The sequence below is a fragment of the Gymnoscopelus microlampas genome (assembly GCF_963454915.1).
Source record: "Gymnoscopelus microlampas genome assembly, chromosome: 18".
NCBI classification, from domain to species: Eukaryota; Metazoa; Chordata; class Actinopteri; order Myctophiformes; family Myctophidae; genus Gymnoscopelus; species Gymnoscopelus microlampas.
In genome coordinates, this window is record NC_139955.1 from 43,019,645 (window position 1) to 43,035,291 (window position 15,647).

The 15,647-nt window shown below is 43.4% G+C and overlaps 1 protein-coding gene across 3 annotated transcripts in view; it reads right to left on the reverse strand.

Annotated features, from left to right (window-relative positions):
• The window catches only part of LOC311033786 (PDZ and LIM domain protein 3-like), an 87,496-nt gene extending 78,127 nt beyond the window's left edge, over positions 1-9,369 (reverse strand). Inside the window, exons 1-6 of one of the 3 annotated variants that reach the window (XM_084041441.1) lie at positions 9,003-9,369; positions 7,733-7,884; positions 6,875-6,992; positions 5,150-5,249; positions 4,865-4,976; positions 3,256-3,452 (exon numbers count right to left, since the gene is read on the reverse strand). In XM_084041441.1, the coding sequence (XP_083897567.1) occupies positions 3,296-3,452; positions 4,865-4,976; positions 5,150-5,249; positions 6,875-6,992; positions 7,733-7,884; positions 9,003-9,095 (732 nt within the window). In that variant the 5' untranslated portion in view covers positions 9,096-9,369 and the 3' untranslated portion in view covers positions 3,256-3,295. Of the gene's footprint in view, positions 1-94; positions 3,453-4,864; positions 4,977-5,149; positions 5,250-6,874; positions 6,993-7,732; positions 7,885-9,002 lie in introns of those variants that run through there. The other 2 variants (XM_084041442.1, XM_084041440.1) reach the window with 2 other exon arrangements.
• Between the last annotated feature and the right edge of the window lie 6,278 nt (positions 9,370-15,647).

The following is a 15,647-nucleotide window of genomic DNA, read 5'->3' on the forward strand; positions in this document are numbered from 1 at the left end:
GGTATTTCGGACGGGCCTTGTGACTTCAATGTATGTACTGTATGTACTGTATGGATGTATGGATGGATGGATGGGGCATAGAGCACAGATGAAAGCCTTTATAAATATATATTTATTCAGACCATTAAGAGACGTATTTTCAACTCCACAGTGCTTCCTCCACAGTAGTATCATGGCTGTATGTGCATTATGTATAGTTATCGGACATAACGCATAAGGCAGCTGTAAAATTATAATTCATCATATCATCGTATTATAATTTGTATTATTGCATTATTTTACACTCTAGTGTTGTCTCTTATTTACTTACTGTACTTATGACGTCTACAGTAATGATGTGTTTTCCTTTGAAAATTGTTTTAAAATGCGCTATATAAATAAAAAGTATCATATAAGTTCGCTTTTTTTCAAATACAAAAATATGGACATATTCATACATTTTCATGCTGCACGCTTCTATAGGGCCAAAACAAGGACAACATTTTCAAATAAAATTATCAAAGGTGGTGTACTGTAAGTGATGTTTTTGGTTAAAACAAAAAAAGAAAATTGTGCGAAAAAGTTAAAGCCCTATCGTAGTCATTGCTATAGAGTGTTTCTTCAGTAACAGGGGTCTCGCCGGCTCTTTAAAAAACAGAAAATACATTTTCAGGTGGGTTGCAAATGTCATCCAATATCATAAAGGAGAGAGAACATAATTAACTAGAAAATGTGCTCCTCGGAGCACAAGTCTCCGCCAGCAAGTGTAAGTGGATAGGACAACTGTGTAAGTGTCCTATCCGTCCTGTCTGTGTAAGTATCCTATCCGTCCTGTCTGTGTAAGTGTCCTATCCGTCCTGTCTGTGTAAGTGTCCTATCCGTCCTGTCTGTGTAAGTGTCCTATCCGTCCTGTCTGTGTAAGTGTCCTATCCGTCCTGTCTGTGTAAGTGTCCTATCCGTCCTGTCTGTGTACAGTAAGTGTCCTATCCGTCCTGTCTGTGTAAGTGTCCTATCCGTCTGTCGGAAAGGCGACATGTAACCACTAAATGTTAGCTTGGCTGATGGCACTGATGTCACTTCGGAACGCGCACCGCAGCGCTCCGAAGTGACACATCTATTTATAGGCCGCTATACGTCATGCGTCTCACTAGCCAATCAGAGCACACTCTTTCAACGTATTGTCACGTGTCACGTGAGGCTTGACCAATGTTAGCTTGGCCGAGGGGGGGGGGACGGAAAGTGAAAACATAGTCTCCTGGCGGAGACAATCAGCTTCAATTTCATAGTGTCTGCTCATTTCTTTGTGTCATCACTTCCAATGTCACTTGTTTATCCTGTATCCTCTATGTGTTCTCTCTCCTGATTGGATAAAATTGGTATCCTGACCTGAAAATTCATATTCTGTTTACTAAAGAGCTGGAGAGACAGGGAGACTCCTGTTACTGCACAAACACTCTATATCAATGATTACTATCAGAATATAGAGCAGCTACTGTATTTAACACATAACACTTATTTTAACAAAGTAAAAATAAATAAAGATAATACAGATAAAGTATTTAGGGGAGAGGACTGTCGTGAGAAACACCACTGTAAACATGTGTTAGATCCACTCCTCATTTCCTCGAAGACAGGGGTCTTCAACAGGGGGTCCAGGACCCCTAGGGGGTCCTCAGAGTTACTACGGGGGGTCCGCCAAATCTTTGTGTGATGTGATTTTTTTTTTTACCTTAACCACTTGAACCCTAGCATCCCTTTTCTGAGGAGAACTTTAGCCAAAAAAATAGCCGATCTACAAGCTCACAACGCCTCGCACTGCGAGGCGTTGTAGAGCTTGTAGATCGGCTATTTTTTGGCAAAGAGGTGTTTGGTGTAGATGGGGAAAAGAGCAGTACCAAGTAAACAAAAAAAGTTACATCTGAAACACAATTTCATACAATATAGAGGGGGTCCCTGCTTCATATTTCTCTCAGCTAGGGGGTCCTTGGCCTGAAAACGTTGAAGACCCCTGCTCTAAGACTTCTTGTTTGCCTTTTATTTATCAAACCAATGATGGTAAAACGTAAAAAAAGCTTTAGCCTTGAATCCAATAAAGATCAACAAAAAGAACACACACACACTGCTTATGTGTAACTAACGTTTTCCCTGAAGCAACAACTTTATCTGTATCCCAAATCAGTGGTTATCAACCTTTTTTGGATCAGGGCCCGCGCTTACTGAAAATCTCCAAAGTGTTTGCGGCCCACCCACCCACCTGACCACTTAATTGGCCAGCCTTTCTTCCGGCTGTCATGTTCAGTGGTCAGAGATGGGTGCGTTTTCAGAGCATGTTTTATTATAATGATCGATCAATCGATTGTGTTCCAGCTTGGATCAATGAAACTGATGTGGTTTACCTTTAGATTCCTATTTAGCAGTATCACAAAGTAAACACATTTTTCAAGGTTTTAAATAAAAAAAAATACCATGACATTTATATATTTTTTACAATATTTGTTTTTCTTTTTTATATTAATGTTATATTATCATTAAAGGTAGGGTAAGTGATTTACTTTGGTTAAAATAGCTCTATATTCTGATAGTACTCATTGCTATAGAGTGTTTGTTCAGTGAAAGGAGTCTCCCATGTCTCTCCAGCTCTTTATTAAACAGAGTGCATTTTCAGTGCTCTCTCCTGATTGGCCTAAATGTTGTCACCTACCTGAAAATGTACTATATAGGGCATCGCAGTTCCCGCCCACTTCCTGGTGCCACTGCAAAATACTCAATGCATTTTTCCCATTGACTTTTCCAAAAATATTTATATCAATTAATTTAAGCCTAGAATCAAGCTATCCAGGCTCCTGGTGAATCATGACCATAAAACGTTTGATTCTGTGAAAAAACGTTTTTGAAAACGGCAAAACAAAGGGTATTTATTAAATATAGTATATCATATAATTAAATATAAAATAAAATAAATGTTTAATGGTCACGATTCACCAGGAGCCTGGATAGCTTGATTCTAGGCTTAAATTAATTGATATAAATATTTTTGGAAAAGTCAATGGGAAAAATGCATTGAGTATTTTGCAGTGGAACCCGGAAGTGGCCGCAACTGCGATGCCCTATTCTGTTTACTAAAGAGCTGGAGAGACCCCCTGTGACCGAACAAACGCTCTGTAGCAATGATTACTATCAGAACATAGTACTTTAACCTTTTAACAACAAAAAAAACGAATTTACAGAAAAAAAAATCACTTACCCTACCTTTAAAACCTTTGTGTTTTTTGGCAAAATTATTGTGGGGCCCACTTGCACTGTGTGGTCCTCCTCCTCATTCTCGGGCCTGCATGGTGTCAGAGGCGTGCTGCTTGCAGTACAGCTGCCCTTCGATCAGGTAGTATCCCTGGTGTTTCAGCTCCTGGCCACACGCCACACACAGGAAACAGCCTGGGTGACGCCACTTCTCCCCGGCACGCACCACCGCACCTCTGCCCCCGGAAAGAAAGAAATACATGTTACAGCAGTGGTTCTCAAACTTTTTTCATGTCAAGGACCCCCAAATTGACACTTATTAGCCCGCGGACCCCCATTTCAAAAGAGATGCCATGGACCCCCATAAGAGAAGATTTTTTTTACGGCTCTAGCAGTGATTCTCAACCATTTTAATTTCAAGGACCCCCAGTTTGACATGCATTAGGGCTACGGACCCCCATTTGATGGCATTTCTATCTCTGGGACCCCAATTCATATTGTAAAATCAATGTTAATTTAACTCTGAGAGTGTACAAATGGAACCAAATGGACCCGATAGGGTCCATTTGGTTCCATTTGTACACTCTCAGACCCATAAGTACACTCTTACAGACCCATTTGTACACTCTTACAGACCCATAAGGGTCCATTTGGTAAGGTTCCTATCCATCATTTAGCTGGGGACCCCCTGGAACTCCCTCAAGTACCCCTGGGGGTCCCCGGACCCCACTTTGAGAACCAATGTGTTACAGTACATGTGAGGAGCCATAGACATATAAAGGTAGTCGCCTCCTCCCGCTCTGAGGCGTCTGTAACAGAGTCCTGCACGAGTCCAATTTTGAGAACCCGCGCCCGCCCCGCCCGTCAATACTCAGATCCGTAGACCGACCCGTCACCCGTGATTATTTCAAAATACGAACCAGACCCGCCCCGCCCCGTCAAATAAACGACCCGTTGTCCGCCCGTTTACCCGTGACCCGTGATGCAAAAAAATATAAATATATATATTGATTTGATGCTCATATTAACCTTAGGAAGTATTAAGTTGTTTTTTTATTTTCACATGCGTTCCATAAATTCCATAGGGCTAGACCACACATGAACAAATGACATCATCAACTTGCAATGGGCATTGCCCCTATTGAGTGAAATATGAACTATTTCTAAAATAAATACAATATTTAAGGTGTTTTTAATTTTACATTTTAGTTATAGAGGACAATTATAGTGTATTGAGGCATAAGGGATCCTTTTTTCTTTTTTTTTTAAAAGATATTTTTGTTTGTTTGCCTTTAATTATAGTTTCATAGTAGAGATGTACAGGAAACAGGGAGAGAGAGATGGGGAGAGACATGCGGCAAAGACCGTTGGGAACGGGACTCGAACCCGCGGTGCGCTGCCAGGCTGCCTATGAGCCTAGGGGTGCCCGGACCTCTAGGCCAGGTCGAGTCCAGCCAGGGATCCTTTTAACATATGTTTTTATGGTTTCATTTAATTATACTTAATTGAGCTGTAAGCGTATATTTAGTTCCATTATACACTCTTTGAGTTACAAAAGAATAAATGAACGCTGAGGGTTTTTACTGTAGAAAATGTGAGTAAAATGCATGTCATGTAAACTGTGACTTAGTACAGTAAGAGTTCTCACATGATTCCTTTCCCACAAAGGTCACAGAGGGGCAACTTCTGTAGCTGAGCAACGGGGGGCTGGGGTTTGGTTACTGGGGCAACGACACTCCGAGTGACAGGACGTCTGACACCTGGAATCAACAATAACATCAGAATACATTTTAATGTCACACACAGGTTTACAGCTGTAAACCTGTGTGTGAAATATGTTTTTGTGCCCCAGAGGTTGTGAATGGTAGTGTAGTTGCTTATGTAAGGCCTTGATTAAATGATGCAAAACGGAATTTTAAGTGGCATCACTCACTGTTGTTGTTGTCATCGATGGTTTCCGTGGTGACCACGGGGGCGGGGGCTCCAAAGGGGCGTGGCCTGACGTTAAACTTGTGCTCAAAGTGGCCGAGGTCCTTGACAGAGAAACATCCACATTATCAATCACTTATTATCCCAAATCTAAAATCAATGATCCCAAACAAAATTCAGCATTGATACGAGCAAACACAATAGGCTCATACTGTATGCACCAGGGGTCTTCAACAGGGGGTCCGGGACCCCTAGGGGGTCCTCAGAGTTACTACAGGGTCCGCCAAATCTCTGTGTGATATGATTTTTTGTTTACCTTAACCACTTGAACCCTAGCATCCCTTTTCTGAGGAGAACTTAAGCCAAAAATAGCTGATCTACAAGCTCACAACGCCTCGAGATCAGCTATTTTTGGCAAAGAAGTATAGGTGTAGAGGGAAAAAAGAGCAGACCAAGTAAACAATTTTTTTTAAATCTGAAACACAATTTTATACAATATAGAGGGGGTCCCTGCCTCATCGCTCTCTCAGCTAGGGGGTCCTTGGCCTGAAAACGTTGAAGACCCCTGGTATGCACAGCAGCCACATTGGAAAGAAATTGGGCCTCTTCCTTACTTCCTTCTTACCACTTGTACAAATTAAGGCTCTGCTCCATTCTGGTCAAACAGAGCCATGGTGCTGATATTGTACACCAGTGGGTCTTAGAGCGGGTTCCAGGGACCCTCATGGTTCCTTGAGGGCAGTGATGGGTTCTACCGTGGTACGCTGTATACGTAGTATGCCCTGTAGTTTTTTTTTCGTCACCACCGTATACCTTCAAAAACTGTTCAAAACAGCGTATCTGATACGTTGATACGCATCTGATACGCTGCACCCAGGAGTGGCTGCTGGCTGGGCTGGGGGGTGCAGCAATACAAACAGCAAAAATGACCGTCTGACTAGTCTAACTCTGAGGTGATGGCTTATCATGTGCGTGGCTATTGTTCTTGAGGTGATAATTAATGGCTACTGGCGAAGGAATTCACACATTTCAACGACCTGCCATTCACTTCATTCAACATAGGTCATTGAGTACTTCATTAGTATTCAAATTGCGTGTCATAGGACAGCAGAACACAGTTTTGTCAATTCAGTTTGTGTCTTCAATGCCAAGTTAATTCTGTAATAGATACAGGAAGGCTCGCTGTTAACACTGCTATTATATCTGATAAGCCTAACCAGCATTTATTTATAACAATCCTTGCACTTCTATGGTAATATATATATATATTTTTAAATGCATCCAAGGCTAAAAGCAGCTCCGAAGTGGTTGAGTTACAGGGTGATTAACATTAGAAACAGTAGAACATCAGTACAAAGCATATTGTAAGTGTAGGCTACTCAGTGTTACTGTGAAACTGGGCCTGAGTGGGCCTGGCCGAGTTTGTGTGGGGCAGAAACGCGTGCGGAGCGCGCGCAATTTTTTTACATTAATGAATTATACGCCCGTGCGTGCGTGTAGGAGTAACTGGGGGGGGGGGGGGTTGTTATATAGTATACCCTCCAAAAAAATCTAGAACACACCACTGCTTGAGGGGTTTCAAATGGTCCTTCAAATTAAAAAGCATGAGAAACCACTGTGCTACACTGAATGGAACAGAGCCTTAATTTGTATAGGGTAACACCTGTGAAGGAAGTAATGCAGAGGCCCAGTTTAGTGTGTGAGTGTGTAATGTGTGTAATGTGTGTACCTGTATCTGCTGGGCCTGTAAGATGAGTAATGTGTGTACCTGCTGCTGCACCGTCTCTAAGTTGAGGCTGAAAAGGCTGAACGGTTCAATCTGAGGAGACCATAGTGTCGTCAGTGGCCTGGAAAAGACACGCACGCACGCACGCACGCACGCACGCACGCACGCACGCACGCACGCACGCACACACACACACACACACACTTAGATTAGACAGACAGACAGACAGAGAGACAGACAGACAGAAAGACAGACAGACAGGTACCGTTGTATCTTCAGACAAAGCTGGGCGGTACAGACAGACAGACAGACAGACAGACAGACAGACAGGTACCGTTATATCTTTGCAGACAGACAGACAGACAGACAGACAGACAGACAGACAGACAGGCAGACAGACAGACAGACAGACAGGCAGGCAGGCAGGCAGACAGACAGACAGACAGACAGACAGACAGACAGACAGGCAGGCAGGCAGACAGACAGACAGACAGACAGACAGACAGACAGACATACAGGTACCGTTATATCTTTGCAGACAGACAGACAGACAGACAGACAGACAGACAGGCAGACAGACAGACAGACAGACAGACAGACAGACAGACAGACAGGTACTGTTGTATCTTCAGACAGAGCTGGGCGGTACAGACAGACAGACAGACAGACAGACAGACAGGCAGACAGACAGACAGACAGACAGACAGACAGACAGACAGACAGACAGACAGACAGACAGACAGACAGGCAGACAGACAGACAGACAGACAGACAGACAGACAGACAGGTACCGTTGTATCTTCAGACAGACAGACAGACAGACAGACAGACAGACAGACAGACAGACAGACAGACAGGTACCGTTGTATCTTCAGACAGAGCTGGGCGGGGCAGCCTGTGATGACCTGCTGGGCCTCCTCCGCGGTCATGACCTCAGTGGCCACGCCCCCAATGGCCAGGATGACATCACCAGGGTACAGGTTGGCCAATGAGGCCTTAGTTCCGGGTGTCACCTATATAGGACACAGAAACAAAAGCAAACTACTCATACTGCACCTTTAAAACAATACCCAGCTGATTGTACCGGATCAGATGCACATATAGGTGTAAAGTAACTAAGTACATTTACTCGCGTACTGTACTTAAGTACAATTTTGAGGTATTTTTTACTTTGCTGGAGTATTTCCAATGTTCAATAGAGGATATGCGCATTAAAGTGCTTAAAGTGAATGGCACATCGCGTGGCAAATCGAGTGGAAAAGAAACATGCAAAATGAGTTTAACTTTGTTTAATGTTGTTTAATGCAATCAGATATGACTTTTCTGTTTGAATGCATGGGCTGTCAAGGCCAGAAAGTATTTTTTTGACACTCAGTAGGCATTCCTGCATAACTTCCGGGTTTGATGATGATGTCACACGCATATCCTCTATACTTTTACTTCTATTCCACTACATCTCAGAGGCAAATCTTGTACTTTTACTCCACTATAATTACTTGCAAACTTTAGTTTCTAGTTACTTTGTAACGTATATATTAACCACTTCAGCCATGGCTATTTGAAAATAGCCGATCTACAAGCTCACAACGCGTTGTGAGCTTGTAGATCTGCATGTAGTACAAGTAGTACTTCTTCCACAACTGCTATAAACAGGTGTGTGTCATGTCCAGCCGTGTGTGTGTGTGTGTGTGTGTGTGTGTGTGTGTGTGTGTGTGTGTGTGTGTGTGTGTGTGAGGCCACTCTAGGTCTCTATCACTAGCATGCTGATATCACTGCTGAAGTATTTGACACCCCGGAACCCCCCCCCCCCCAACCCCTCTTCTCTTTTATCTCCCTTCTTCTTCCCCTCTAAAAAAAACCCTCTAAAGCAGGGCTGCAACCATCGTTTATATTGGCGAGAACGATCGATTACTTTTCCGATTAATCGAGCAATTGAGAAGCGAGGTTTTTTTTAATCAAAAATCTAAAATATTTTATTTTGAGCAAAAACAGAAAAGACACCGGTACAAAGCCCTGAGGGACCAACCATTCAGGGTTTAAGTGGTTAATTAACTGTTGCACCGCTGGTCTAAAGTGATCTGTCTTCCCTCCTCCTCCTACTCCTCCTCCTCCTCAGCTGTCAATCACTTACTCGACTGATGCTGATTGGTTGGCTCTGGTCTGTTCCACCTGTCAATCTGAAGCCCCAGGGAGGCCCGCCCTCCAGCACCACGTTCTGTGGCATGCTCTCTCTCTCTCTCTCTCTCCTTCCTCTCTCTCTCTCCTTTTTCTTTCTTCTGTCTCTTTATTTCTTTCTCCTCCTCTTCCTCTTCCTCTTCTTCTTCTTCTTCCTCTTGTTCTTGTTCTACGGCAGCTTCACTTTGCTTCACTTCTCTCCGCGGCTAACTTTAGCGTACATGTGTTTTAATGAGAGCTTTTTTAGTTTCCCTCCTTTCAGCACCTGTTTTTCTGCCCCCCACAATCTTTATCTCTCTCTCCCTCTCTCTCTCTCTCTTCTCTCTCTCTCTCTTGCTCTCTCTCTCTCTCTCTCTCTGTCTGCAGCAGGCCTACGGTAAGCCCCTCCCCATGTGGCTCGGTCTCCCCGATGATTGGCTTGCGTACAGAAGAGCCCCCCCCCATGGTGAGGTCATGCTACAGTCTGAGAAGCAGTGACACCATAGATGCAGGCATGACAGTCAACACCGGGGAAAGACACTGTTTTGCTCAGTCCTATTTGTGCCTTTCTTTATCGCTGCTAGAGATGACCGATCATATCGGCTTCCCGATATTATCGGCCGATATTAACATAAAAATGTAATATCAGCATTGTTTTTTATTCATTGGTTTTATTGATTAACTGCTGTACGCTTCAGCATTTCTGAGCCTGCATGAACGCAGCATGAGACACATTTATGAATGCATCCAGTGGGGCATCACAATAAAATGTGGCATACAAATTCCAAGATATGTGATGAGATACGTGATGAGATATGTGATGTCGTTACCTGGCATTGTCAGACATTCCTAATCGCTGCTATATGTTAAACTGCACATACCACGCAGTGTTAGTCTCGCGTAGCCAGACAACTATTCCACAATCTCTGAATGCTATATATAGAGTGAGTCTGGAACTACACCTCCTGAGAGCTGAGAAAGGATGCTGTCTACTAACTATTCATAATTTCCGTTCACGAAAGTATATTATTTTAAAATATCTTTACAGTTTATTTTCCAATTTCCATTTCTGATAAGCCGCGAGCTATGCAGGCCCTCGATTATTTAGATTTGTATTAGGACAAATCTGCGCAACTGTACAGACTAAACGGAAGCGGGGGGGAGGGTATCGAATCCATTTTATCTCTGGATAATTTCAGAGCTTCCGTTGCTCCAGAGTGACTCCAGAGTATGACGGAAGCATTTCAACATTGTGGGAGGCAACAGTCTGACTCACGAGACTAAGGCAGTGTTAACACATCGGGTGCCAGCATTTTTTCATAACAACTTACCGTGGGTGCCAGCATTCTCCCCATTGACTGCGCTGTGCTGTTTAAAGTTTCCGCGTGCGTTACAAGCAAATCCACGCAAAAAAAAGCATCGATTCATGTTCTGCCATGAGCCTGGCTACAGGCTGGAACCATAACATTCCCCTCGCGGGTTACAACGGGGGGGGGGGATCGCGCATCGCGCATGACCGTTTTTCCCCACAGGAAACAGATTCGGAGATATGGGCGTTTCAAAGTAGGAAATAGACAGGAAGCGGATGGGGGGAAAAAAAGTGTTTCCGGTGAGCGATCTGGCACTTCCTTCGCAGGATTACAATGGGTGCTCCCAGAGCTGCTCTAGCCCCGCCCGCGCGGAGAAAAACGAAAAAAAAAAGACTGAAATCACGGTTCAGACCGTGTTCGGCACCGAAGCTTCGGAACCGCCACTATGTAAACACACGGTTCAGACCGTGTTTGGCACCCGATGTGTTAACAGGATAAACAAGTGAAAGTGATGACACAAAGAAACGAGCAGACATTATTGGAAATGGAACACTATAAAATTGAAGCTGATCATTGGGTACTCGCTCATGATTGGCCGAAATTGGCGACCCACCTGAATTTCTTTTTTGAAATGTTTAACAACAACAAAAAAAACGTTCTATTTAAACCAGAAAAAATATCAGTTTGTTGTTTCAGTGTATAGGTCTGGGTTTTGTATTTATGCTTCAAGATAACACATTTATCAAAGTGGCAGAAGTATCTATATGTAAAACTCAAGTATTCAAATCATCTTTGATTGAGTAAAAGTACAAAATCAAAATATACTTACAGTATCGAAGTAAAAGAACCTTGGTGTTGTCCTGGACAGTCAGCTCTCATTCAAGGTACACTCGATCCTGTATTACACTCTATTGGAAGGATCAGACCCTTCCTCACCCAGGAGTCAGTCCAGCTCCTTATCCAGACCTCAGTCATATCAAAACCTGACTACTCTAACTCGCTCCTTACTGGCCTCCCAGCAAGTGTACTTAAGCCTCTTCAAATTATCCAGAATGCCGCAGCACACGCCTGGTCTTCAAGCAGCCAAAATGTTCACAGGGCCTCCCCTTCTCCGCTCCCTCCATTGGCTCCCAGTTACTGCCCCCCGCACAGAGTACAAAACACTGATGTTGGCCTACAAAGCAACCAAAGGTATATGGCACCCCCATATCTCCAAAGCCTTGCAGGCCTTGCAGGCTTACGCAAAGGTTAAAATGTATAATTTAGATGTTATGTAGACCAGTGGTTCTCAACTTGGGGGTCGGGACCCCAGGGGGGGTTCCCGCATGTTTTGGGGGGGGGGTCCCCAGATGACAGTGAAGTGACAATTCAAGAACTTTTAATACTAAAAGAAGAAAAAAGAAGAAGACCATTACTGCATCAAAAGTAATCAACAAACTAGTTGAAGAAACTCAAACATTGGCCAAATTGTCAGATAATATAAGAACAGCAAACATTGTGAAAATAGCAGATCTACAAGCTCACAACGCCTCGTGTTGTGAGGTGTTGTGAGCTTTGTATAGAACGTTGCGAATTTGTATAGTTTCAACGTACAGATTATTTATTTTTTGATATTATACTTTTAGACTGATGATAGGTTCCTGGTTTACCTATATCATAGATTACTATTTCTATGCATTTGATGTATTACCTCGTGTTTACACTGTAAGTCTGGATTACGAGCGTCTGCTAAATGCCTACATTGAAAATGGTAAAAGTACTCAAATGTTTCAAAAGGGGTTAAACTTTTTCAAAAATAGCAGATCTACAAGCTCGTGCACAGTAAATTGGCTTTAAAAAAGTGGTTAATGTATGTTTTGTATTAATAATCTAAATCAGCAAAGTAACTAAACTAGAGAAGAAGTACAATCTTCTACCACAAAGGATGCATTTTATAGGGACCGTTAAACCGGGACAGTTTGGAGACATAGCATTTTCTACTTACGTGCTATACAAAGCTCTATTGGTGAGTTCAGACATAAAACTCATGAAAAAGAAGTTTGGGAACGTTATTTTGGTCAATTATTTCCACCCTTCAATAATAGCAATTGGTATTGTATTTCATATTGTTGGAAATCCTGATTAGACACCCTTACAACGAGGTACAACTTTCGTAAGGACCGTGCGTTCGTGCGATAAGAAACACGGCTAACCATATTCACTCTCGTTTTGAGCTTCAAGATCTGGCAGGTGTGTGCCGGTCACAGGTGTGTGCCGGTCACAGGTGTGTGCCGGTCACAGGTGTGTGCCGGTCACAGGTGTGTGCCAGTCACAGGTGTGTGACTGACACCGACAAGTAAGTCATAGTGACTGGGTGGTCCGCCCGCCCATAAGCCGATTTTAATATAGGATTGTATTATACTTGTAGGGAAATTTGGCCCTCACGCACACACGCAGGCACGCGCACGCGCGCACACACACACACATAAACACACACACACACACACACACACACACACACACACACACACACACACACAAACAGCTTATATGGCACATAGGCAGTGACGCAAAGACAATATCATTATATTTGTATTCCAGACACATTGTTCCATTATTATTATTGTTATTATTATTATTATTATTACACTATTAAATCATTATTGCATGGCATCAATAAAACATTGTCTACATGTCCGGTGAGTCAGTCAGTCAGTCAGTCAGTCAGTCAGTCAGTCAGGTGACATTATGCGGTATGGAGGTCATCACAGAGGTCACAGAGGTCACAGTGTGAGGTGAGAGGTCAGCAGAACACAATGAGCACACAAGACCAAGAACACACAAGAACACCGGTTCTAAACGTCCGGTTCGGGGACCACCAGGGGGTCCAAATGGAGTCTTTACTGGTCTCAGAGTTAAATTAACATCATTTTACAGATTTTGTAGATTGGGGTCCTGGAGATATGTATGTACAGTATTTGTTTTAAAAAGTAGTATCAAATGGGGGTCCGTGGCCTAATGTATATAAAAATTGAAACGTTTGAGAATCACTGTAAAGTCCGGGCTTATTTAACTCTGAGAGTGTACAAATGGAACCAAATGGACCCTCACGGGTCCATTTGGTTCCATTTGTACACTCTCAGAGTTACAGACCTGTAAGGGTCCATTTGGACCGCTGGGGTTCTCCGGACCAGACATTGAGAACCTGGTATCCCCTTTTTTTATCATTATTACGTGTGTTATGTGTATTACGTGTTACACTCTATATGATGAAGTAGCGGGGCATTCATTTTACGAAAAAAACATACAAAAGTTGACCCCCCACATGTGTGCTCATGCACGCACACACACACACACACACACACACTAAATAGTTCTCGTACGACTATAGGCTAAAATAGGCGATCTACAAGCTCACAACGCGATACGTGGTGACCTTGTAGATTGGGCTATTTTCACAATGTTTTTGTAAAAACTTTTTGAATAAAAAACGGAAGAAGAATGTCATATTTTTGACTATTTTCTTTTTTACACTGTAATGACAGGCCCAAAATAGGAATGCCAGGTTCAAAATGGATAAGAGCAAAGTTTTGAGTTTGTGTAACACGTTTTTTTTCTGAGAGACATTTGGCGTGGAGCAGTCCGAGTACAGTTGCAACTCAGGTCCGTTTCACTAAGAATAGAAGGTTTAAAAGTGGTTAAATTACAGTAACATTCACTGTGAGCCTGTGAAGTAAAAAAAATCAATCCTCCTCGATGTGACAAAACGTCCATCTCCTCCTGCCTTCCATCTTCTCCTCTACGTTCTCCCGAGTGTCCGTTGAACTCCCTGGGTGAACATGTACTGTAGCAGAGTCTCTGCCTGATATCTCCACCTGCCACGGGGGAATAGGCTCTATGCACAGCGGCCATATTGGAGGGAGATTGGGCCTCTTCCTTACTCCCTTGCAGGTGTTACCAATGATACTAATGAAGGCTCTATCCCATTTCGTGTAGCACAGTGGTTCTCAAACTTTTTTAATTTCTAGGACCCCCATAGCTGTAGAATACAACTCTCGTAGACGTATTTATGATTCTGACGTTTTCAATCTACGAGAGTTGTAGGGTTCACCCCCCAAGGACACAGGGACTTTCAGCACTATACCCCGTAGACACTCCCCAACAAATTGAAAATAACCGACGCCCCAAATGTTAACTCTCGCTACGGGGTAGTAGTTTAATGTAATAATCCATATCTTTCAATAAAGAAGTGTTTTAATACCGTCTGTGGCCGAACGCCATTTTTTCACCCTCGTTTACTTCCTGTTTACATTGAGTGTAATTCCAGCGGTTTCACCAGATGGGCGCGTCACTACCGCCCATTGGGAATCGGCCACAGACGGCATTAAAACACTTGAAAAATATGGATTATTACATTACACTACTACCGCGTAGCGAGAGTTAACATTTGGGGCGTGGGGGTAAGCACCTTTATTTCTTATTTGTACATGTTTGGAGTGTCTACGGGGTATAGTGCTGAAAGTCCCTGTGTCCATGGGGGGTGAACCCCTACAACTCTCATAGATTGAAAATGTGAGAATCATAAATATGTCTACGAGAGTTGTATTCTACAGCTAGGACACCCATAACTCTGAGAGTGTACAAATGGAACCAAATGGACCCTGACGGGTCCATTTGGTTCCATTTGTACACTCTCAGAGTTACACACCCATAAGGGGCCATTTGGAACCCTCTCAAGGAACCATGAGGGTCCCCTGGACCACACTTTGAGACACACTGGTGTAGCAGAGTGTTTGCAGTGAGCCAACAACATGCAACAATATCAGCACCCTGACTCTGTTTGACCAATTTCTTTCTAATATGGCTGATGTGCACAGAGCCTACTCCCCTTTAGGCTAGCGGTTAAGATGTTGGCTTTCCATGTGGGAGAGACCCATGCTTCGAATCCCAGGCGTCACATTGGTGCCATGACCCGGATTGGGTTTCCCGATGGGGGGGGGGGTCATAAGGGGGGTGAGCGTGATGATGACGTGAAGGCTAATATCTTCCCCTGCTGAGGGGGAATTTCCCCTTTAGGCTAGTGGGTAAGATGTTGGCTTTTCCACGCGGGAGAACGCGGGTTCAAATCCCGAGTCAGACTTAAACAAACACTGAGGATTTCCACTGCCCGCTGTCCCTGTGAGCCAGCCCTTAAAACGCCACTCTTGACACGCGCGTAGAAACTCCACAAGAAAATAGATCATCTCTCAATAAATTAATAAAAAATGTTTAACACTTAAAAGTGTGACTTGCGCACACACACACACACACACACACACACACACACACACACA